We start from the raw sequence: 26201 nt of genomic DNA, 5'->3' as shown, positions 1-26201 counted from the left end.
AAAGTCAAGGATAACATTTACACCTTGTGCTCTTGCAATTTTGCCCCTTTAATCACTACTGGGTTTTTTTCCAGTCTTCCCAAGGGCTTTTTAAAAGTGTCTGACACCTGCCTGTTGCTTTTGGCTATTACAATTCAAATCAAGTTTTTATAAGTTCTAAAATGTCTAGGGAAGGCAAGTTAACCCAAGTGTTAACTATGGTTAAATGTTATGGAATATGCTCGTAAAAACCCAAACTCACATGAGATAGAATTACATATGTGTAATGTGAGTAAAGGATCTTGAAAGTTAATAAAAAGAACAGCATCGGCACACACAGGAGGCGATTTCGGGAAAGCACTTCAAAGAGTCTGCACACAGGCAGTAAGGACTAGGCAAGAAATGCCTCGGGCAAGTAAAACCCGAGAAAGCAAGGGGGCTGGCAGGGGACAGAAGAGAATTCAAGCTGTTCCTCTCTCCGCAAGCATAATACAAACCTTCCCACGAGTCACTCACTCAGGCAAAAAAATGACATTTCTTCCGAAACTGACAGTGTGGGCACCGCGCTGACTCCGGCTAGGCTGGCGCTAAAGTGCACGCGCGCGGAGACCCCTCAGTATGTTACTGGCGACCACTCTTGTCACTCGAGCTCCTTTACGGATACCACGCAGAATCTTAAACACTGGCTCTCAACTTCCATACTTTCTTCTCTAGAAAGGACCATTCTCTCGAGCTACGAATCCATATTAACGAAAGCCTTTGGGCCTAGCTGCCATACTGTTCTAGGGCATTTCAAACTCCACACATCCAAGTCTCAGTGTAGTGTTTGCTCTCCCACCTCCAACCAGCTTCCCCCCCTCACCTTCTAACTCTTCTCAGAATTAGGGTATTTCTCTCTCCCTACCAGTCACTGAACGTAAAAATTTTAGGTCTACGGCCATGCCACCCTGAACGAGCCCAATCCCATCTGATCTCGGAAGCTAAGCAGGGCTGGGCCTGGTTAGTACTTGGATGGGAGACCACCTAGGAAGACCAGGTGCTGTAGGTGTAAAAAATAAAAAATAAGAGATTATAAACTGACAAGGTCCTTGCAATCTATGAGGTTAACCAAGGGTTGCCTCAATTAAGGGGAAAAAAAAAGATTCTCAATGTTACCCGTTTCATTATATCATGTGTTTAATCATGTGTCTCTCTTACCATCTAATGCATCTTTGTTTACCGGGCGCACAGATGGCTTAATATATAATTTTTGCCATTGTAAAACATTTACAAATGTTTTTTAAAGTGTTACAGACATAAAATTATAATATTTAATTCAGCTCTAATTAGGTTCTATTAAAGAGATTTAAGAAAAGGGAAAAATAATCTCAGCTGGAATCATGAATACAAATTAAACCGACACAATAACAAAATCTTCTCTATTAAGTAAACTTCCTTGAAGTCTAAGAGTGTTCTTCTATCTCTAGAGCTCTCTAGGTCTTCTAAGATTCCAAATGCTAATGGTTCTGTTATCAGAGTTCGTATTACTGTCATTTTTGCTTTTAGCCAAATATTATACAATATTTTCATGTTAAGACATTTTATACAGCAAGTCCAACTCAAAAAAGAATGTATTAACATGAAATTTTAATGCAAGATGCCTCAAATTTAACGTGTCAGTTTTTACAATGTACAAATGCTAAATTTAAATAAATCCAATCTAACTTCTACATAACTTTGTGATACTGACAATGGCACATGACTGCTATCTGTCCTATTAATAATAGATTACTATTAGTTATCATCTAATAGCCATTTGAATAGTGATACGACAAAGTATAAGTTTTTGTTTACTATTGATGCAAATAACTGCCAATCTAAGTGTATGGGGCACATAAGACAACGTTATTTGGAGAAGTTGAGGAAACTTTTAAAGTTAAAAAATAAAAACTCTAAAGGAAATTAAACAGAAACTCTAAAGGTCTCAAACTCTAGATGAGCCCACGTGGCAATAAACCTATAGGAAAAGGAAGAGTTAAAGTCCACGAAAGGCATGGAGCTCGACACAGGTCCTGGTGAGACTGTACATTAGAAGCTGTGCCCAAGGTGGAAGAAAAAATAACTGAAACTCTAAAGGAAAGTATTCTTTGTAAAGCTGGGGTTGGGGTGCGGGGCCAGAGCCAACACACACCTGCGTAGGCTTCAGCTGAGAACGGCTGTGACACAGACGAGCTGGGGCTCCCCCGGGCCCGGGCTCCCCGGCCGGCTTCCCTCCAGGCTGTTCTCGGCAACGTCCCACGGTCGCCGTGAACAGGAGCGTGAAGGAGAGGAAAGACGGTCCCCTCTAAGGTGCTCGCCCCGGGAGTGGGCGACCTCCCCCGGCCCGCCTCCCTCCCTGCACCCCACTCGCCCCAGACTGCGCAGCGCACAGCTGAGCTGGCCTCTCCAGCCTCGGTGACAGCCACTGAACGCCTGCGCTGGGACTGGGACACCGACTTTAAAACTCTTATTTAACAGGCTCTTCTTTGGGGTAAAGTTTAAGATTTACAGAAGAACTGAGCAGACAGCACGGAAAGCTCCCACGCACCCGCCGCTGCCTCCCGCCGCACGCGGCCCCCCTATTATCACCACCTACCAGCGGGCACATCCGATACAGTTAACAAACCAATACGGATGCATTGTCACTAACTAAACTCCAGAGTTTATTCAGGTTTCCTTGCTCTTTGCCCTACTGTCCTTTTGCTGTTCCGGGATCTCGTCCAAGAAACCCTCACACTGGACTTAGCCGTCATGTCTCCTCGGGCCCCTCCTGGCTCTGAGTTGCTCCGACTTCCCTTGTTTTTGATGACCTGGACCGTTTCAGGAGTACCGCTTCAGGTGTTTTACAGATCGTCTTTCAATTTGCGCTTGTCTGATATTTTTCTCACGGTTAGGCACAAATGATGAGTATGTGAGAGGAAGAGGACAGAGGTGCCACTCTCATCACATCGTAAAGGCACAATCACCGTGACTAACTGTGGAAGCTGTTAACCTCACCAGCGGTTCGCTGGGTTTCTCCCGCGTAAGCAGCTTCTCCCCTCCCGTCTCCCCAGGGAACTCAGCGGCCCGCACCTAGGCCCGCACCTAGCGAGAGGAGGAGTTCTGCCCTCCGAAGCTTCTTCACCAACCTTTTCAACATCATCCCCTCAAAACGCCTCTACAGATGAGAAACACTGAGACGCAGAGGACTTGTTTGAGGTCGCAGAGCTCAAGTGTCCTAGGGTTTGGAATCAAGCCAAAGCCATCAGAACCCTCGCCTAGCGCCCTTGTCATTGAAACACACTCAATCTCCAGGGCATGAGTCAAACCTAACAGGTAAATTTCAAGCTCCACATTAACCAACCACTAGACTTTCCCATGCACTTCTATTTCATTCTTTAGGTTCCTGTTTCATTAGCAGTTGATTACGCTTTCTCATTAACTCAACCGACTTCCACTCCAAAGCCATGCTATTTTTCTGTTTTCTCTGTCCTAGTGAAACAAAATTATTTTTAAACTGGGTCCCGGAGACATCTATTTTTCCACTTCCCTGAACCTGCCTGAACTACTTCCTCCAGTAACTTGGATGTAATTAATGAAAAAAAGCACAGGACACTAATTAAAAAAAAAAAAAAAAAAAAGGAAAAGGAGGATCATGTAATACAAGTCGTGCAGAGCTCAGGCTCTAGAGTCAAAGTCCTCAGGCCAAATTTCAGTTCTATCACCACCACTGTGACCCTGAAAAAGTCACTTCACTTTCTTGAGCATCATTATTCTTATTTGTAACCCAAGAACCCAACCTTAAAGCATTTGGGATATAAAAGAGGTTACCTCTGCAGTCTTCCATGCATATCTGCAAAATGAAGGCTCTATGATTTATAGCCTAGCCTACATAATTTTAAAACCAAAAGCTTAAAGATGAACTTGGAGCTTACCAAGTTCAGATTATCTTGTACCTTTGACAGCAGAATGATAGGGGCTCTAGTTCAACGAAAAAGAGTAATTACGTTAAATTGTGCACTGCTTTAAAGAAAATACAGGTTTTCCCGAAAATGGGATGTAGTTTGTACAATTCCTCTCTGAGACAGGTATCAGAAAAAATGTCCCCCCAAAGTCAAGGACACACTAAGCCATTACACTCCTGTACTCACCAAGACAGCTAATAAAGGACTTGCTGAAAATCCCTGTCAGAGGCCTAACCACCCTTCTTTCAGAATCAGTAACAGTTGTTCATAAAGTATAGCAGCCCAGTGTACTGGGGTAATTAATCTCCCATAGCACTCCAGACAAAAGCAAGAGAGAGAGCAGAGAGGAAATTTCAACTGGAAAATATTTTGACGTAATTGACCCAGATGACAAACTAAACTTAAGCGTATGTCAAGTGCTACAGTCTGCACAAAAACACACACAGATGCCAAAGGATACTGCGAGCCCACGCAAGCCAAGGTGAAGTTATAACTCTGAGCAGAGTATATTTCTTTTAATCATTGTTTAGAAAAGATGCTCAGAGGAAAGAAGCTAACGAGATTCTTCATGAACTCAAAGAAAGAAGTGTTTAAAGTTTTTCAAGGCTTTATCTTGGGAATGAAAGGTAATTACCCACGAGAAGTGTGAGAGAGGAGGATCTCCTTTCAATATATCTAAAATACTTGTGTTTCCTAACAGGCTAGAAAATTCCTGTGTCCGTCTACTTCTTTCTGATCACTTACAAAATGGGTAAGACTTTATTTCAAAAAGCTCAAACTTAATTATAGCACTGAAAACCCTTAGAAAACAAACATACATGTTGGGACCAAAAGGTAACTTTTTCTTCACTAAAGATAAAACTACAAATACAATATGAATTTCCCACTTCTTTGACTTCATCTCCTCATACATAAGCTAAATGGCAAAGCTACTTTAACTCTTCTTGCAAATCTTAATCAGACTAAGATGAAAGGACCAATTAAAATGCAAAGAAAAGCAAATTATTTTTTCATGTTCCCAGCTTTTGAAAAGTTTTAAACATATAGGAAAGTTGAAAGAATAGTAAAATGAATACCCATTTTTCATTAAGAAAATCCTCTATCCAAATTCAAAAATACTGCAAAACTACACTAAATTTTTACACTAAAAAAACCCACATTAAATAAAAATTAGTATGAGATGTAATAATCTCTAAGAAAGTATAAACTCAATGTAAGAAAATTTCTTAACATCACTTTTGTGTGCATGACCTAAAAAGGGTTGAAAACTTAATTAAAAACTCAAATAAGTTAACACATGGTTGGTTATTTTACATGAACAGTGTCCAAAATAAACCTTTGAAAGAACTTTTTTTAAAAAAATCATTTTCTCACAATGAAAAGACAAAAGTGAAACTTTCTAAAGTTATAAAAGGTTTCATATTCAAAATGGTAATAAATATATTTCTAAGTATCCGAGGACAGGCCAGAGAGCAGTCCTGGTAGCATCTAGAACTACTGTCTTGGGTCACCAAAGAGTGAGGTGCTAGGCTGTAGGAAAATATATGTGCTCTTCCCTGACATCCAAATGTGAATGACTGCAAGCTAAGTCCTTACAAAGACAGTTCAGATTTCCAGTAGACAGAAGAAATTCAAAGACCATCATATGCAGTTGCGGAGTTACACAATGAGGTAGCGTAAAAAACGGGGTAGGCACAGAAAAAGAGTGAAAAATACCAGTAAAATGGTCACGTCCATCACCACGCAGCAAAGAGATCGAGATGTCTCTGGAAATCTCCAAGTTGTTCCCTTACTCCAACCTTTAAAACTGTGGTTGAGATTCAACATAACTGATCATAGTGAGCATGCCACCCCAAAAATCTTCCCTATCCAACATCTCCCACGAGATAATTAAAAATGCACAAACAGAAGTGACTGTGGAGACATTGATGCCTGAAAAGTAAACAACTAAACATCACCCCACGAACATTTTAAGTAAAAAATTGACTCTGCTCTGAAATGTTTTATGCTTTCAAACTGCCAAGGATTTCAATGCTCTAAGATAGAAAATGTATTTTGTTATTAAAAAAAAGTCTGTGGTAATGTCAAAACAGATATTCGCATTCCTTTTCTGAAATAATTTGATATTTAACATATTTAAATACATATTTCTGTGGTAAAGTCCACAGAAATGGATTTAAGGTTTTATGTATGTGAACTTAGTAACTAGATATATAATCATGTTCCATAAAAACAACACAATTAATATCTGGTCCTAAGGTAAATAAATGTAAAACTACATATCAATTAAGATTATCCCAAGTAATAAGGCAGGGTAGCGGACAAATGTGTGTGCTTCAGAATACACATAAACAATGGTACATATATTCTCTGACTGAAAGTGTTTTTGAAAAATTCAGTTTTACTATAAAGTATCTGATTTCTTTGAAAGTTCTATGCCTGTAAATATTAAATTCACAATCACATTTATATTTAAGTCTTGGTTAAGCAAAAGTGATGAGTACAATTTAAAAACGTGGACACTAAAGAAGACTGGTTTTTATGAAGAAACTAAAGAAAGCAGTCTCCTGCTCTCCACCCCGACATGCGGACGACACACGCTATTCACGTATTGCTCATCTCTGCACATCATTTCGCCATCAACCTCAAACAGAAATCAGCTTCTGCATAAGATGATTTCCACGTTCCCCTGAGTGCAGGAATCAGGGGCCGGGTGTCCGGGGTGCTGGAGGGAGGAGCAGTGGGAAACGTGGCGCCGTACCTTGATGGCTAGGAAATTCAGTCCGCTCTCGGTGGCCAGAGCCTTGGCGATCATGGTTTTCGAGCAGCCAGGAGGCCCGTACAGAAGAACTCCTTTGGGTGGCTGAACACCCATTCGGGTGAAAGACTCGGGATGTTTCAAAGGCCATTCCACAGCCTGTTTCAATTTCAGTTTGATATTTTCCAGGCCTCCTATATCTGACCAGGATACCTGCAAAACAGAACATTTTCTAAATGTAAGTTTGCTCGGACAAACAGAGGACTTAAAAAAAAAATCAACAAAAGAAGTGCAAGAGAGGGAGCAGAACCATTTATGAATGAAGAAGATCCTAAAGAAAAATTCTGACAACATCGATAAGTATGTAAAATGTGAGCCGCATATCACAGAAATACTAAAAAAGACTAAGGAAATGTTTCTGCTTGCAAGTCTCATATTAACAACTGTTTAAATGATTGAACATACTGTTAAGTCTACCTTCTGTTCTAGGTGGCTTTAAAAATTAGGTTTCATCTGTCCGAAAATGGTTTGAATCAGTGATCCAAGGTCTCATTATATATCTCATTTCTCATACTCCTTTTTTAGGAAAATTACTTCCAAATATATTTCTGTAGGTCCTTATGAAACATATAAACTTTTCTGTCTTTGGCATACTAATGAAGTATTATCAAAATTCTGTTCCTTTTCCTCAACTAAGAAATACCCCCAAAAGATAGCTCTGATTACTTAACAAATACGCGTTGGGAACTGCGCACCAGATGACGTGCATGAGAAACAGAAGGAGGAGACATGAGCACAGACGTGCAGAACAGCCGCGAGTGACAGGCACGTGTGTCACTCAGGCGGGCAACGGAAGGTGACTACGCACAGTAAGGAGGACACAGAGGGGGCCTTCGGAGGTTCCCAGGGAGGGAAGGTCCTGCCAGCTGCAAGGCAGTCCCTGACTTGAAGAGATCTGGCAACATCGAAACAGGGAAACAGTCAGGCAGAGGCCAAAATAATCACAGAAGGCTCAGAAGGAAGTATAAAGAGGATGAGAGGAAAAAAGATCTGAGAGAAATAAAAAAAAAAAAAAAAAAAAAGTAAGCTGAAGCCACCTGGGGGAAGACCCTGAAGACTAGAGGGAGAAGTTCAAGAATCTCTTTGTTCACAGCAAGAAGTCATGGAAGGTTTAAACCTAGAAAGTGATACGATCTGACCATGCCTCAGGAAGGCTTCTTGGGCAAGGCGCGAGGCAGAGACAACGGGGGTCAGTGACACGGGGAGGGGTCACACCTGGGAGACTCACAGAGCATCGCGCTTAGACTTCATCCTAAGAGCAATGGAGAGCAATCTGACCAGGGAAACGGTACAGGCGGACGCGTGCAGGACCACTCCGGCTCCCGGGTGGAGGGGCATTAGAACTGGGGGCGTGGGGGCTCGGCTCCCCCAGGAATGCGGCTCGGAGACGGCAGTTATCTGCACTAAAGTAGTGGGGCTACGGAGAAAGAAAAGATAGGACTCTATTAAACTGTATTAAAACTCTTATTAAACTATATTAAATAAGGCAAATAAAAGAGCCTTGATAATGAGTTCGGTTTGAAGAGGGGGGGAAAAAGAAAATGGAATCAAGGCTGACAGCCAGGATTCAGACTTTGGGCAGCTGTGCAATCGAGGTGCCTTAAGAGAAAAAAAAAGAACATGTTTGGAAATTAAAGAGTTCGTTCCAATTATTGCACTGTGGTTGGAATTTATAAGTGAAATAAATCCAGTAAGCTTTAAGAAATGTCTTCTGTGTGCTGGACTTGTCTTAGGGACTGTGGGGACACAAAGACGAGTGAGACACTGGCCTCAAAATTTTGTAATCTAGAGAGGAATGAGAAACGTATCCTGAAAGACACAGTCTCTGTCATCACCCAAATCAATACAAAAACTACTGAAGACATAGAGCTTTACAGTTCTCAAGCATGTGAGATGGTGAGGACAGAGATGTGGAAATTGCTGTACATATGCAAGACTTATGTTAAGGCGTTAGACTGTGAAAATAACAGCAAATCCCACCTCACGGTTACGAAGATAACGGACATATAGTAAGTACAGCCTGTAAGGATGATCCAAGAATTATGTTTTCCCAACACCTAAAAGTAACTATTGTGAATATTTTGGTGTAGTACCTTCTAGTCCTTCAAATACATATGCGTGTAAGTGTGTTTTAAGATCATAATGTATTCACGATGTTATATTCTGCTTTTGTAAAACTTCATGCATTTTTTGATATATATCTTCCGGTTACTGTATGACTTTGGGCACTTAATCTCTCTCAGCTTCTTTCTCATCTGTATGTAATACGGAGATAATGGAATCTTTGCTCTCAGGATTATTTTAAGAATTAAACAGTATACTATATATTACATCAACTACGCTTTGGCACACAGTTAACTATTTAATACTACGTATTATGTTACTTGAAGGTCTGAAAGATTATTATAATAGTTATATTCTGAAAAACTAGTGACATAAGATAAAGATCAAGCCATTACATTTCATGTGTAGTTTCAGGAGCAATATTTATCTACCATAACTTTTCTATTCTTTTACTTTTTGTCTAATCACTACATTTCTTATTAAACTAAATGCAAACCAGTTTTGCATCTTAATTTAGCACTTGAATGCCAAATAAATGTCTTTCTACAGTGACGATGTCAATTCAAAAGTGGATATAAGGCAGCCTGAAGAGCTCACAATTGCTTGGGAGTCTCAAAGCACAGAGAGCCATGGGAAAAGCTGGTCTGTAAGAGGAGGATAAACACCAGCATGAAATCAGAAAACCCGACAACTACAACGGGAATTCGAAAACCAGTCGGTTCGCCATTCCAGCTTCGGTCAGTATTTCGTCTCTCAACGCCTCTCATCTTTCAACAAATACTATTTTATGCTCTTATATTTTTAAAAAAATTCTACAACTCTTTCTTTTTAATAAGTCACACTATATCATAACTGCCAGAAAATTATTCCTACAATCTCACCTAAATCACTCCGATAATAGTTGGGTCCTTTCTTTCCTACTCTGTCCTAATGAAAACAGTGAACAGCTGCTCACATATGGCTTTGTAACTCTTTGATTAGTAATAACGTTGGAAGTGAAGGAACAGCTGTCAAACAAGCTCTGACAGAGCCGTGAGATCAAGCTCCCAGGGGAAATCCCCCCACCACTAACATCTGACGGGACTTCCTGGACAAGCATCCAATACTACACAAACAAAAACAACTCACCCCAAACTACACATCCATGGAATCCAAAAGACCTGATGATCAGGTTTAAAAAAAACAAAAAACTTTTATGGAAAAGTTCCAAGGGGACACAATAAAAATAAACGGGCAGGAGGGGCTGCAGACAGGGGGAGGAGAACCGCGGGCGGGGAATTCAGCAGCTCCGGAGGCAACGACTGTCTCTCCGTCCGTGAGTCAGGACCCTCTGGTTTGCTAGGTGCCAAGTGTTACTTTGCCAGGGACAAAAGTTCTTTTGAAAGTGTTATTTTCATAGAAAATACTGTGACAAAGAGCACTTTTCATTTTGTTCTCTCTTGCTAACCAGTCCCAACATAAGGACAAGAAGCCAGGCAGTAGCAAGTGGGTTGGCACCTGTTCCGAATTCTCTGCCGGGTCACACACTTGCTTTTTAAATAAATGTTTGACATTTATTTTGAAATCATAAACATACCAATTACTAAATACTACATAATGCATAAAGAAAGAAGCTGAGAAAACCCAAATGCCAAGATCCAAACTGGAAATCAATAGATTTCCAGATATGCTTCTTTAATGGAGGTAAAGCAAAATTAGGAAGCATAAGTGTTCCAAACGTGTTCTCAGATCTAAGCGAAAATAAGCAAAAAGCCTTTGGCGTTATATGGTGAAAAGACAATGAGTATTCTCCGCCAAACTCTAAAAATATTCTATAGAGGGTTTTCTTTTCCTTTTTAAAGTCAAAGCTCCAGTTCTACCATGGCACCACAAACCAGCTACGGCGTGTATCTCCACCCCCCATACATGCCTCCCCCCACAGATTAAGAATAAGAATATCAAACGAAATACAAATCCCAACTACATGAGGACTCTGAAAAGAAAAGCAGGTGGAGCGTGAGGCAGGTGGAACGTGGAGCAGCGCTCCGTACAGAGGGGGCGGGCTGAGCGTCCTCAGCGTTTACCCTTGGTCCCTGCTCTCGACTCAGCTTTTCCTGGTCCGCTCCCACTCCGCACAATCAAGCTCAGGTTCTCACGGGTAAGGGCACAGGGAACTAACAAGGCAGATGAGAAAGACAAGAAGAAACTCCACGGTCACTTTGCCACTAACTGCAGACAGCCACTGATCTGGGTGATCTTGTCATTCTTCAGTAAGTGACATTAAGAACCTCAATGAAATTACAGACTGTCATGACAGCCCCGAAGCAGAAGCAAGCCCACTGTCTATCAACTAATGAATGGGTAAATCGAACGTGTGATATCCATACGATGGAACATTATTTGGCAATAAAAAGGAATGAAGCACCGATACGTGACACGACATGGAGGAATCTTATGAATCTTATGATAAATTTAAAAAGCCAGTCATGAGAACCACGTATTTTACTTCCATTTATACGAAATGTCTAAAACAGGCAAACCCATAGAGACACAAAGGAGGCAAACAGTTGCCGGGCTGGCGGGACGGGCAGGCGGGCAGGCGCCGGGGAGCGGGTGCTGCTTTCGGCCCTGATGAAAATGCTCCAAAACTGCCCACAGCGATGGCCGCACAGCTCTGAAAATCCTGGATCCCCGAACTGACCCTCTAAATGAGAGATCTGTCAGAGAACTATTTCTGGGAAAAAACCATTCTGAACGAAGATGCTCACAAAATGTTCCTGCAGTCATTCGACACAGTTTTATTTAGTTGTTACTACGTGCCAAGCAGAGGAGACACAAGGGTGAACCAGACGCAAGGCCCACAGGGCACACGTTCTTCGTGTACCTGCGCATCAGAGATCACATTACAAGATCGTCGGTAGCTGAGGGGCCAGAAAACGGTTTTCCAGGCGGAGGAGAGGACGACATGGGCGGAAATACGGGACGGTTCAACAAGACCGGAGCACGACGTGAGGTGGCTTGGAGGGGCACGCGCCAGGTCAGGGACCCCGTCCCAGAGCGAGCGGCAGCGGGTCTGCCACCGGCTTTTACGCCAGATTAGTGATTTCCGTTGGAAAAATTACAAAGTACTGAGACAAGAGGACTAAGGGGCAAGATAAGACGAGTGTGCAATACTCCGTCCCCGCGTAAGGGGACCGAGGAAGCGCAGTGCCACGCAAGAACCACACTCGCCCTACGACGATCTCCCTCAGAACAAGCGACAACCTGGGTTCCGGCAATGCTCAGGTCTCACGGAGCACTGATGGACCGTGCGCACAGGTGCGGCATTATTCAAAGCCTTCAACATCACTTACAAATTGAAAAGAAGACACCCGTCAGAAACTGCAAGTTAAGAGTCTGCCAGTTACAATCTGAAAGGAAGAGTGTTGGATCTCCCCAAAGTTAGCCAGGGTCAGAGCTGAGAACAGATGACTCCCACTGACTGTTGTATCTATCTCCTCATTTTTCCTCCTACAGAAAGAAGCCTGAGAAAAGTAAGGCATAAAAAGAAAAGTGGAATGAAAGAGTTAAACTTCTAACATATTTAATAAGGTTCAAACTACAATCTTGATTTTGGCACACAGTATTTCCTGGTTAAAAGTAATCCACTTTCCCAAATGTGCTTTCCTGTTCAATTGTTATTACTTAAAACTATAAAAATGTACAAGAGAAGTTGGCAGGGAAAGCTGGGATCTTGGGAGTGATAGAAGACACTCTTCTGTCTAGACAACAAGCAGCGAAATCAAAAGAAACCAAGTTCGAAAGCCCTGCCAAGAACTAACATGGAATTAACAGAACTTCCACAGGTTGTACTATCTATTCCAAAAAAAGCAATCTGTTATTGAGGAAAGCTTCGCAGAAATTCTCAATCCTTTGAGTCCATAAAAAATCAAGGCAATATAGAACACAGTAGTGTTTTTAAAATATAGCAACTCAAATAAATTCCTTCTAATTATCCTGAGAGTGCATGAAGAATGAACTGTAATTAGGGACAATTAAACTATTTAACTCAAATCTGTGCATAAGAAAAGTAACATTTTTATAGAAAAGATATATAATTGATAATTATTTTTCATTTTATTTTTTAAAATCTCCATTCATCTTAAAATTATCCAGTATTATTCCCCATTATAAAGATCTTTTGAATCAAGAAAATAAACTGTAGTGGAAAGTGAAAAAAAAGACTAAAGCGAAAATAAAATAAGATTTTGCTTAAGCTCTTGGTAATTTTAAATTTTTATCACATGATTATAAATTAGAATAGCCTTTAAAAAAAAAAAAAAAAAGAACTTGATATTCGCCACAAACTTTAAAAATCACATATTTTAGTCTGGTAAGTTCACTCATAGGAAGATAAATGCAAAGATTTGGACACAAACGTATTTATCATCATTTTAGAGAAAAATAGAAATAATGAAAACATCTGAGACTGGAAGGATGAAACAATTACAGTTTATCCACATAACAGTCTATTGTGCAGTTATTAAAAAGATTTTAAAGTAAAATCTTTACCATATAATTTTAAGTGAAAAAGGCAGAATCTAAAACTATACCCTAAGATTAACTAACTATATTAAAATATCTATATCCACGCACACAAAAAAACTATAAAAATCTTAAAAGTCTATTTGATATTCTGTTTAAATATTAACATTTGTAATCTCTGGGTGAAATATTGACATTTCACAACGCATATTAGTATATTCAAAGATTCTAAGGATTCCTGTGGACAAGAAATACATTTGACTTTAACCACTAATTAATTGTAAAATACATTTGACTTTTAATATACCAAGTGGTATAATCACCATTTCAGAACATCCAAAAAAGGGAAACATTAATTTAAGTAAGTGGCTAATACTTACAGTCTCCTGAAATTAATAATGTATTATGTTATAATTGGCAACATTCCCATATTAAGACATTTCTTTCAAACTTAAATATAACTAGGCAAGTGAGAGTTCAAGGTTTTAATTTCACACTAGTCTTTTCTCAAAAGATGTTGAATGCTCAATTTACTATTAAAAAAATGTTCACAATTAACTAGCTCCTTGAAACAGGTTTTCTATAGCAAAATAAGTATTAAACTTTCTGCAGAAATAATTTAGAGATGTTTTTGTAGATGTGGTAGCCAGAAATCAGAAGAGTGAAGTTTAGGAACCCAATTATAGAAATGTTGACTTCTCGGGAGATTTTTTACAATCTGAAGTGAGCGTAAAAAGCAATATAAGAAAGTTCTCTGACCAGGGCTAATCACTCTGGAGCTCGAGTAACATCAGAGGACACCGTGGCCTGCGGCCAAATACCGAAGTGCCAAGTGGAAAATGGCGCAAGTCCATGGGCTGTAAATACTATATCAAAAGAAAATACAGAAAAAAAAACCTTTCATTAGAGCAATTAAAAATGTGGTTGTAGTACTGGTTCCTGTGATGAATAAATCAGTTTAGCAATTCCAAGAGTTGACAGCCACTGTTTAAACACATTCTCCACTGGCAGTAACTTCAAGTTTAAAACCTTACTGTATGTTTCCCTAGTTCCTAAACTTTTTAAATATTAAAGTGTTTTTGGATGGTGTGGTTGGTTTATAACCCTATCACCTGAAATTTTCGCCTGTGGAATGTGCTGGCGAGGCATCTACCCGACAATGCGACAGCAGCCAATAACGCACAGATAAATACTGCAAATACAGGTCGTCATGACCATGTGCCAAACTTTAGACCATACACCCCAAGGAAATGAAATATTTCTACTAACCCAACATCAATCATTCATTATTCCATAACTTCATCTGTCAATTGTTTCATACTAAATTAGCATGTTTTGCTATAGAGCTTCTGAAAAACCCTGAAGGTAGGCTATAAGTTCAGCAGTGAATCTGAAAGCATTTCAAAAAGAATTTAAAACCACATTAAATAGCCTCAACTAGCAGCTAGCTAGTCCTTGGGGATGTTCCTGTCTCTAGGGCGCTGTTGCCCAGCCTAAATTTACAAAACAACAGTGTTCTATAAGAAGTTAACCAGTGTTTCCATCACTTAGCTTTTGCTAGCTACCTCAAAATTTAGTGGCTCAAAACAACAAACATTATTATTTCTGACAATTCTGAGGGTTTACTGGGTGGTTCTTCTCGTCCACGCAAACTTTGACTAGTGGCTCGTCTGACAACTGGCAGGACAGCTGGGCTGAGGGCAGCTCGGGCAGGAGGGCTCGTCTCTGCTCCATACGGTCTCTCATCCTCCAGGAGGCTGGTAGAGGTTGCTTACCATGGCTAATGCAGGGTTTCGAAGAGCGGCGAGGAGGCAAGCCCCAGTGCTCTCAAGCCCGCCTGCATCCTGACTGGAAATATCCTACTGGGCAAAGCAACTTACAAGGTCAAGCACAGATTCAAAGGGTAGAAAACACACAGTGATGGGAAGAATGCGTGGTCACGTTTTTTGCAATGTACCACACTGCGAAATGCAGAAACTCTCTGCTCCACATGGTCGTCAACCAAATAAGTTTCCAAAACAACTTTCTTTTGACCCTTCAGCACATTAAAAGACCCGAGAAGTCCTGTAGCCAAGAAACAGTTGATTTTATCTAAACCAGTATTTCCCAAACTTATTTGACCATAAAACACATTTTTCAAGGAAAAGTCATTAAAATTTATCCACGTGGTATTTATTTTTTAGATAATCTTTTAAAAATTAATTTATTTAATTTTTATTGTGGTGACATTGGTTGACGAGATCCAGCAAGTTTCAGGTATGCACTTCAGCAGCAAGGCATACACACACTGCATTTTGTGTTCACTGCCCATAGTTGGATTTCTTTCTGTCACCACGTATTTGACCCCTGTTACCCCGTCTACTTCCCCTCTCTCTCCTCTCCCCTCCCGTCCGGTAACCGCTAGTCTATTGTCCGTGTCCGTAAGTCTCTGTTTGTCCTGTCTGTTGCTTTCAGGTTTATGTCCCACATGTAAGTGATATGTGGTTCTAACGCTTTCTGTCGGGCTTATTCCGCTCAGCATGGTTATCTCGACGTGCATCCATTATATCACCCCACATAGTCTATTCCCTTGACTACTGAGTCTCAGTTTTTCTTTTTTTAGCTTATAACAATTAAAAAACATTAGTTAATGATCAAGAGAACCGAATACTGACAGGTCTACTCACAATGAAGCAAAGCGTTCAAAACTATGCGACTCTAACAAGGCTCTAAGTTTTCAAATTCCTGTGAAGTTAGAGATTTTATAAGAGTGTCTCAGAATCACCCAGGCCACCTCAAAAGAGAAGATGAAACGGGGCAACATTATAAAGGCAAAGAGAAACAACAGTCACGAAACCCCACCCCTCTAACGGCTCTCTTAAAACGCACAGAGTGCCCCGTGAACGTCCCCGAAGCTACGGAGACTCAGATGCTCTACTGCGGCCCGGCGGGCTCCTCGGCCCACCTCCGCCCCCACACGGCGCGGGACACGTCGCGATGCTGTTTCCACGTGCACTTTCTAGAAACATTAATACATTTAAAGAAAACTATGAGGTCATTTTTTCCCTGATGGTCAGGCCCACTGGGACATGGGGGACAGAAGAGATGGCCCACGCATAAAAGGCGGCTACTGCTGCCCGCGCGGCGATCTGACCGCGGACTCCGCAAGGACTGTCGATGACGAGGGACTGCGAAAGAACCCAGGAAACGCCACGCATCATTCGTGAGAGGATGTTCTGGTTCTACAATTACCCTACTTGACATTTTGTTATAAAATTAAACGGGCAATTGGTACACAGAGAGCAACTGCACTCAGGCATTTATTCTAAAGAAACGAAAATTTATATTTGCACAAAACCTGCATGAGAACATTCATAGCGGCTTTATTCATAACAGCCCAAACTAAAAAGAGCCTAGATGTCCTTCCCAGGTGAACGGTCAAACTACGGGACATACAGACCACGAACAGACGCAATCGAAGGGAACAAACTACTGACACTCCAAACCATCTGGACTGGTCTCCAGGGAATTATGTTAATTGAAAAAACTACTCTCAAAGAGTTGCACACTGTGTAATTCTGAAAAGCCAGAATTCCAGAAACGGGCGCAGGAGCGAGGCAGCTGCGGCTGCAGGAGGGCAAAGCGAGGGCCCCCGGCGGTGATGGAACTACCTGGCATCTCGATTCTGGCCTTGGATACGCAACCTTTACGTGCAATGAAACCGAGCGCACAGGACTGAACGCGCACACGCAAACAGGCGGCACCGGGGAGATCCGACAGGATGGCGAGGACGGCAGGCCGCAGCCCGCCGTGACACCGTACCAGTTTGCGAGATGCTCTCCCTGCAGTCTTTCTTTCACCTGCACCGAATCTACAATTATCTCCCAAGATTTTTCAATTGAAAAAATATTTTGAAGTTCAGCCTGAGAAGGTGGTCCCCCTGGAGTGTTAGCTCCTTCCGAGTTCAATTCCAACACTGTGGACAGAATGAGGAGACGGATGACTTACATTTGGGACATCGACTGCGACCTCCCTCATGGCACTGGGCCTGATGTCACTCATCCCCTGCCTGAAATCGTTCAGGGTGATCTTCACCAAGCCTGCCACCTTGCTGTCAGGGAGGTTGGGCTGTTTCTTCAGGACTCTCCGCAAGGCACAGAGACCTGCAGAGAGAGACAGAACACAAGATTGACCGTCTACTCCACAATGACAGACGGAATCATTACCAATAAAAAAAAAAAAAAAAAAAAAACCCAAACCTCATGCGTATTATAGCATTTAAAATGGGTTGTGCTGTGTGTGTATTTGGGGTTGGAGGGTGGGAACACAGAAGAATGTTGGGGATAAAGGCGACACTCCAATGCTTACTTTTGGCAGTGAAAATATAATAAACTGATATGAAATAAGAGAGATATTTTACAAATGTGAAGTAAAACTTATAAACATTCGCATAAAAGACCATAAAGGTTCATACTCTGTGGATTTTTTTTTAAAGGGTAATTTTTAAATAACATACCTTTTGCCACTGTTCTTCTAGTTAATATATTCAAATCAGAGCTACAAGTTCTTTAAGGTATTGGCAGAATATCTTAAAGGAAATACTGAGTTGGCCGTTTGGAGATGTGGTTTTGGAACTCAAGACAGGATCAGACTTGAGCGTTAGGTGCCTGGACCCGAGGCCTGATACTGCAGGAGCTGAAGAGACTGACGAAGGCCAGAGAGGGATCAGAGAGGGAAGAATGACAGCCGAAGCCTCGATCTTAGGCAAGGCCATCATCTGAAGAGCTGAGAAGAAATGTTGGTTGAAAAGAGAATGAACAGGAAGAGATAAGAGGAGCAGAATCAGAATAGTAAAATTCTGCAAGAGCCAAAACTGAGAGAGATCCAAAATAACTTACAATAGGCCGTGCTGACCTGCAAGTGAAAGATGCTTAAGAAGTTCTCTGTTTTTGCTATTTGCTGGGGGTTTGAACACTGACAGCACTGACTGTCCCATCCCTCTCCCCCGATGGCTAAGCTGCCACGTTTCCAGCCCTGTGATCTGCGGCAAAGACCTCCCGTCTGGAAGGCAGCACAGGCCGCACGTGCTCTTTGCCGTAGGGCCTTTTTAGTGAGGTACTGTATTTGTATCCCAGGGCATGATGAACTTCCACTTTGCAAAGACTTCTTAGCAACGCAGCCTGGGGACAGCTGCTAGCTCCATCAATTTTACACGTCTTTTGCCTAAGATGCTATACCTCAGTGAATTTCTACTCAATTAAAATGATACCATAACAGTCGTTTCACTTGCTTTCGTTTACTTGAACTTGCATGGAGAAACAAGCATCGACGCGAGGAAGACGGACGCACACACCCCACGACAGAGGGTGAGGGCGACGAACACAAAGACGCTCAGGAAACAAAGCAACGGTACTGCCCGGGAAACCAGCAGCGTGAGTGCTGCCGTGCACGGGCGTCTCTGAGACGGTAGGCTAACCGGGAAAAAGCTACGGAAGACAAAACTAAGGAGATAGACAAAAATATCACTATTTTCTAAGGAACACTTCTTACATCACCTTCCACTATCTAAAATGTATGTCACTTATGTAGGGCTATCTTACAAATACCCATTTTGTGTCTGCCTTCCAAAATGTCGAAAGACAAATTGTCACTTCTCTCTTACATTTCTGCTCCTTTCGAGCAGTGGCACTAAGTGTCCCTGTTCCAGAATATCTTTTCAAGGATGTCTGTACAGAGGAAGCTCGTCTCCCACCAAAACGAAGGGCGGACGTGCTTACTGCCCACGACGAAAGATGCAGGTTCTCTTGGTTCAAGGTCCTCCTGCCGCTCTGGCTACTGCCGCTGCTCTAAGTAATATTCTGTCCTTTGACTCTGACCCAGGAATAATGTGTCTTCTGCAAGCACTTGCGAAACCTGTAAAATCTCAGGCCTTTCACAGCTCTTGACACAAAAATAAAGTTTTTTAAATTAACTTGTTTCACTGCCCAACATACTTTCTAGCTAAATGGTTCAGTAGCACAGAAAACTAAATAAAAGTTTAGTAATAAGGTGATGTATTATACTAAATAGCACCTTGGTGGTCTGAAAAATTTAAGCAGTTTCTAAAAAAAAAATCTCAAATAAATGGAGGTAATCAAAGACTACAGAGTCCTACTCTTCTTCATGTCCTCAATAGCTATCTGGCAATACCTGCCAATATTTCTAATTGACACCAGTTACCTCACGCTTCCCAGTGGCGAGATCCTAAAAACTGAAATAAGGGAAGTGGTCTAGTTGTCCAGCCACATTTATGCCGCGTAAGCATAAAGGCTGACAAGAAAGGAGACCGATTATTTTCATTTGAGGAAGAGGTTTGGAAAGGGCAGGCAATATGTGGATTAAAAAAGCATATATGGTATTGCGATGTATGTATTTATAAAACAACATGGGTGCAAATGTTCTGAATATCAGCAAAAACATCCACATATAAAGGATTACACATCATGACGAGATGACTATATTCCAGAAGTATAAGGTTGGTTTAACACTTAAAAATCATCTGACATAATTCTCCACATTAACAGAATGTAGAAGAGAAACAAATGAATATCAATAGACACAGAAAAGGAATGTCGTGAAAATCAATAGTTAAATCAGAGCAAATATGATTCTTAAAAGCAAAATGTTAGAATCCTTCTCCTTAGGATCAAGAATGAGATAGGGAAAAAAACTACTGTTATCACTTTTATTAAATACTATGTGAAAGATCCTAACCATGCAATAAGGCAAGAAAAAGAAATAGTATAGAGATTAAAAAGAATGAAATAAAATTGTCATTATTTACAAACTGTTTATAAAGAAAAACTATAATAGGATCACATACATAGAAAACCCAAGAGAATCTACATAAATACCATTAAAAGTAATGAGTGAATTTAGCAAGGCAAAGTCAATACACAAAATTTTACTTGTTCTAGATAACCGTAAAAATATTATAGTGAAATTTTAAAAGATGCTCTTTATAACTGCATTCCAAAAAACCTAAATACCTAAGAATAAATCTAATGAATATTATATAAGGCTTCTTCATGTAAAACTATACAAATTTGAGAGAAATTAAAGACCTAAAATAAATGAAAGGATCCACCACAGTTCATGGGTTGTAAGATGTTAACATTCTAATTCTCCCCAAATTGAACAAGAGATTTAATAATCTGAATCACAATCCAGTTTGGGGGGTGGGGGATTTAAGCTGAACAAGCTGATTTTTTTAAAGTTCTAAGCAAATGCAAATGGTCAAAATAGGCAAGACAAACCTTGATGAAAAAGAGAAAAAAAAAGTCACTAAGGCTAAGTGACTAAAGGTAGTTCAATATTTTGTACAAGAATAAAAAGATCAATGAAACAACAGAGAATTCAGAACAAACCCAAACTCTTAATTTACGACAAGGAAACATTGCAGAGCAAGAGAAAAGAACTGTCATTTCATTAACTGGAGCTGATACAGCTGAGTAACTACATGGGAAAAAAGCGAATCAATTAAAGACACTAATGTGAAAGGAAAGACAATAAAGCATCTTTGCAATGAAAGGAGGTAAGAGAAAATATTCATGACAGTGGAACCGATAATAGATTTCTTTGGCTGAGGTGGGGGCAGCGGCTGGGAGGGGACCTGCGGGAGGTTCCAGGACACGAGCGCTGTGTGTGTTGATCGGAGTGACAGTTTTGCACGAGTGGGTTCAGCTTGAAAAATTCATGGCTCTCAGAGGTCATAAACTTCTCTGTACATATGTCATATTTCCAACAGAAGTTTATTAAAAAATAGAATATATAAAAAGTGAGATAAAAGAAAAAAAAAACTATAAACAAAGCCACAACACAGAAGCTGATTTAAACAACACTGAGAGCTGGTGGCTTCACAACAGTTTGTGGTTCCATGATTCTGGACTCAATACAGAGGTACTGCGCTTTCGACAAATGCCATTCTTAAAAATAACACAGACGTTGGAACACAGAATTTACGAATAAATGTTAAATGAACATCAGAGCTTGTAACAATTAAAGATGCCTGGAGCCCGCATCGCGTGAATGCGACCAGTCCTCCATGGTCCTAGAGCTGCCACAGGCTCAGGTGTCGCTTTACAGAAAACTGCCTCTTTGGCTGTCAGTTCTCTCATTTATTAAATGGAAAGATTAAAATCTATTTTCTCTAAATCATTTTTCAGTTTTGAAATCCTGTGGTGCTAAGCTTACATTACTGGATGTCAACCATCCTCACGAGGACACCGTAGAATCTATGCACGACAATTTTTAAAAATACACATACTTTGATAAACCGGAAGTAAACAATTAACCAGAAGAGCAAACAGACACATGCACAGCATCAAGGAACACAGCTTAGGGCAAGCGACCTGCGACGTTTTCCTTTCCTTACAGAGTTTAATTTTTAAAATGTAAACAAACACAGAAGCAATACTTCTTGATCTTAAGAAACATAACTTGGAAACAAAAAACCGGTGCAGCTAATTAAAAAACAAATTCTGTCATTTTGTTTTCATTATTTTATTTTCCAATGCTCTCAACAACGGTTGAGAATAGAAAACAAGACAAAACGAAGAGAAGGCAAAATGCCTCAGGCCAGACTGATGCCAACACATTCCTTCCAGCGTGTGACAAGTTCCCACTCAAACCCCCATCACTCTCCAGATATGATCACTTCCGGACAAGAGCAATTACTCTAATTCATGCTCTTCGAAACCATCTGCTCCAGATTCAATCAACAAACATCGTCTTGTCCCATGCGTATGGAATCCTACCATTTTACACTCAATGGTTGCTAAATTCTGATGTTATTTTTGAGACTGCAATTAAGTCCCTTTACTAGAAACTAACAACAAAATTTAACTGTTCCCAGGAATAATGCTTTTTAGAATTACTATCTACCCTACAATTACATGCAGAAGTAAGAGGAAACATAAGCATCTGGATTTCATATTTAGATTGTAAGAGTCAAGAGTAAAATATCCTCATGATGTACTCAGACACATGAACACTGAAAGCGAGTATAACAAAATGGAAGTCTCTCTTTTAAAAGTGTACTTCCTTCAAAATATCGCAACTCCAGGAATTGTTAAGAGCTGGAGCCCTGGCTCTCCCTTGCCTCAGTATCATCACAAAGAGCTAAGGGGAGTTCTTACCAGGGAAATCAAAGGGCACTCCTCAGAGAGGGCAAGGCTCCTGCTTTATCTCCGCCACAGCGGTCACCTCCTCCCCGCATCTCCCCGCATCTCATTTGGGTCTGCACTTCCTTTGGGTTCTTTCTCTTCCCGTCCCTCCAGCCACCCCTCAGTCTCCGGGGCCAGCTCTTCGCTATCAGCCCAGCCTTTGCCCCCTCCCTCCTCATGAGCATTCGGAACCTCCCCAATCACTGGCAAGCTCCCAGCACGCCACCTGGGACGTGTGCTGCCTGCGACCTGCGGCAGGTGCCTGCGCACCTGGGGCTCTCCAAGGGGAGGGCCCAGTCTGTGCAGTGCCCGGCTCCATAAATGCTGAGCTCCACTTGCTCTCAGTGATTTCGCTCATTTCAGCGGCTTCGGTCACCATCTAACTGCTGACAACTCCCAAGTCCTTACCTCTCGCTAACCAAGACTCTCGTCCCCAAACCTGCGGCTTAGACAACGCGAAGAATAAAGAGGGGAGGGGGCGCAAGGTGGGACAGCGGCAGGAAGAAGAGATCACGACAGTCAGAGAAGGGCAATGACAACAATTCGAAACTACCAAAAAAAATTTTAAAGCCAAATTCTAAATAAATTTTTAAGACAGAACCAAGAGGGCTTGAAAAAGAAGCACTGAAGAAAGAAGGAATCGAGAATAACCCTTAGAAATGACTTTTATTTAGAAAGACAGATTTTATTTTTTGATTGTTTTAATTAGATAGAAACGCTTTCCTTCAGTTTTATGCTTTTACAGTCTTGGCACAACAACTCAAAAAATTTTCCACTAGCGATGTACATGGTATGTATCACTTAGAGCTTAAACAGAATCAAAACTACCACCTGTTTTTCTGAGACAAACCATTCAGCTCCGGCCGTTTCAAGTGGACAATATACATAATAAGGTAGTGAACTCACTGACCAAAAAGAATTCCATGTCTTACTAATATCTATTATGCAGTAAGAAATATCCCAACATCACAAATATAACTATCACTATATTTCAAGTTCATTATTTTATGAGATGTTATATTTCATGATTACTGCTTACTTATCCTGCTACAACAATGAATAAAGATACGATCCCTCCTAAATCACACTGCAGCGGTAATCGTGCCGCTCACGTCAACTGAATTCTGCTATACTGCACACCTGCGATGGACTCACCTGTGAAACGAGAGAGACTGTCACTTTGCCTACAGGTGACATGGCAGCTCCCAAGTTCTATGAGAAAATCCGTCAGGAGGCTCCCCCCAAACAAACTGCACCTGGTCCCTAGCCTGCACGTTGCTGCAGGGGAAGGCCACGCTGATCCAGAGTCAGGAAAAATCACTACTGCAGCACGGCACGGGATTCCGCGCTTCCTCGATGTCTCAGACAAGGAGACCACGACTACTTCATAGGATACCAGGAATATCGCTAACATTCAAATAAGCTCCTACCAGAGAAATGCATTAATACACATAAAGTAGGAAACTTTTTGTTTTTAAAGAAAGGCCCTAAATGAACCACGACCACTGCTGCCGGGCTTCATTTTAAACTCCGTGAGAACTCTTAAGAAGATACGTGATCCCTAATTAGCAGGTGTGGAAACGGAGTTTGGGAGGGTATGTGGTTTGCCCAACGACTCTCAGCTGAGAAAGGGTAGTGCTAGCATTGGAACCTAGAGCTCACCATAAGCTTTCCACTAACTCACACTACTTCCCTGGACTTTATTTAAAATTACGGAATTTTCACAGATTCAATATTTTAATTCTAACTTACAAAACACTGGCAGAATTCAAAAAATTGTGGAAAATGTTAGGAAGAGAACTCGTCTTAAAAGCTGGACTGCTGGGGTACTTTATGTGTATTACATCCACCATAAATTCCTGTTAAAACAAGCTAGTGTAGGGTGAGTGGGAGGACTAAGAGCTATAAATATCTCAGAACTCTAGTACGGAGATAAAATTTTCCATCTCAAAAAAAGCCACGTTACAGTAATTAGGTTCAGTATTGTTATTAGACCCACTTAAGTGTAATAATGACAAAATCATTGTTTAAATAAGAGTTTCCATCCTTCCTGCTCTGTGATGCTATCTTATCGAGGCCCAAGTCTTTGGTATGAACACGCTGAAATGATGTGTAATCAGCAAGGATGCTAAAGATAAATTCTTAGAGACGTGAAGCAAATACTTCCTCTCACTGTAAACAAAATGACCGAGTCCACTCCTTGAAGAAATCAAGCTCTATTTATATTCACTCTCCTGAAATGGCACAGGCAGCCTTAGAAGGAGAAGTTTATAATAAATCCCTATATTTGGAAAACACTGTTGCTAAGCACCTTCTAACATTCAGCAGAGTTTATACAACTCATGTCTCTGCTACATAATTAACATTGCAAGTTTTCCAAAAAGTGTGGTATGCTTATCTATGTTGTTAATTTAAAACATTATAAATTTTGAGGGAATTAATAAAAAGCTATGCAACTAATTAATTAGAAAGGCAGCCTAATCTCAGGAGGAATACAAACACAGCCATCGAGTGTCAGGATGTGTCGGAGCTGAGCTTGTAAACAGCTTGTCCGCTTGAGATAAAGCATTTCAAAATGCAGCTGCTCTTTGCTTAAAAAGGTGAGCTACAAAACATTAGGCTTTTGGACAAGTCGTCACATATCAAACCATACTCCAGCTCAAAAGTTAATTATAAAGGAAATATAACATTTGAAAATAAGCTTCACACCCAACCCTCGGCATTAAACATTCCGTCTGCTCGGATAATAAGAGATCCTAGTGTTGAAAGCAACACTACTGCAGCATTTTCGACTTTCACATTCATTATGGAGACCGAGTTAAAAGATATGGAAAATATTTCATAACACGAGAAGGAAAGATCAGGAAAGCCGAGGGTAAGCACACTGCAAAAGATGCAGCATCACTCTTACAAGCTGTGGAAGCGACTGTCAACCTTCGGCCTCTGGAAAAGCTTGCATGGATTCGTACTACAGGGATTGTGCGCTTTTGTATTAGAATCCATACGCGATAACCTTTAGACTATAAACGATCAGGAACATAGTTCATGTAGGTTTTATGAAACCCTGGATCACTTCTGTATGCTGTTACTAGACACCTGTGCACCGCATTCTGTTAAAAAGAGCAGCCTGCCCGACGGGAAGGCCGTGCAGAAATGAAGACCACCGGCCGGCACACGCCGAGGCTCAGAGGCACACGGGGCCGCGAGGCGTAACCAGGCAAACGTTACTAGAACCTCTGTATTCTCATTTGTATTTCAAATTGTTAATTCTTAACTGTTTCATTAATTGTGGCTTTTCTATCTTTCAGAATTATCATTTTTAAGTTTCATTCAGAACCATTATACATACCTGCAGGACAAACGTGGATACTCATTTTTCTCCTAAAGCAGGAAAGTTAAATGATACAGTGTGGAATGGTAAATAAATACTGTCACATAAAAACTCTGGGAGGAAATTCGTAACTCTCAGAGAAGGCGAGAAAATCACATTCCCTAATGTAATGCAGCTGTTTAAATCAGTTAGAGACTCTTCAGAAACCAGAGAGCTGTCTGGCTCAGATGTGTGGATCTCCCTCACTAGGGGCATTAACATCACCTGTAACTTGATAAAAATGCAAAATTCCTGGGCCCCGCCCAGATCTACTGAATCAGGAGGGTGGGGCCTAAAACTGTGATTAACAAGCCGGGAAGTGC

At 41.0% G+C, this 26201-nt stretch overlaps 1 protein-coding gene and 1 non-coding gene across 3 annotated transcripts in view; one reads left to right on the top strand and one right to left on the bottom strand.

Annotated features, from left to right (window-relative positions):
* The window catches only part of SPATA5 (spermatogenesis associated 5), a 132261-nt gene that overhangs the window by 88449 nt on the left and 17611 nt on the right, over positions 1-26201 (bottom strand). For both annotated transcript variants that reach the window (XM_016160227.2, XM_016160228.2), the window contains 2 exons: positions 17314-17468; positions 6703-6912 (listed from right to left, as the gene is read on the bottom strand). In XM_016160227.2, the coding sequence (XP_016015713.2) occupies positions 6703-6912; positions 17314-17468 (365 nt within the window). The remainder of the gene's footprint in view (positions 1-6702; positions 6913-17313; positions 17469-26201) is intronic.
* Positions 909-1027, top strand: LOC118612636. Its single transcript, XR_004955066.1, has one exon. It is a non-coding gene; the product is annotated as a 5S ribosomal RNA (ribosomal RNA).

Source organism: Rousettus aegyptiacus, unplaced genomic scaffold, assembly GCF_014176215.1.
Source record: "Rousettus aegyptiacus isolate mRouAeg1 unplaced genomic scaffold, mRouAeg1.p scaffold_m13_p_16, whole genome shotgun sequence".
Classification (NCBI taxonomy): Eukaryota; Metazoa; Chordata; class Mammalia; order Chiroptera; family Pteropodidae; genus Rousettus; species Rousettus aegyptiacus.
The sequence above is the reverse complement of the archived record's forward strand: the minus strand, read 5'-3'. Positions and strand labels throughout refer to the sequence as shown.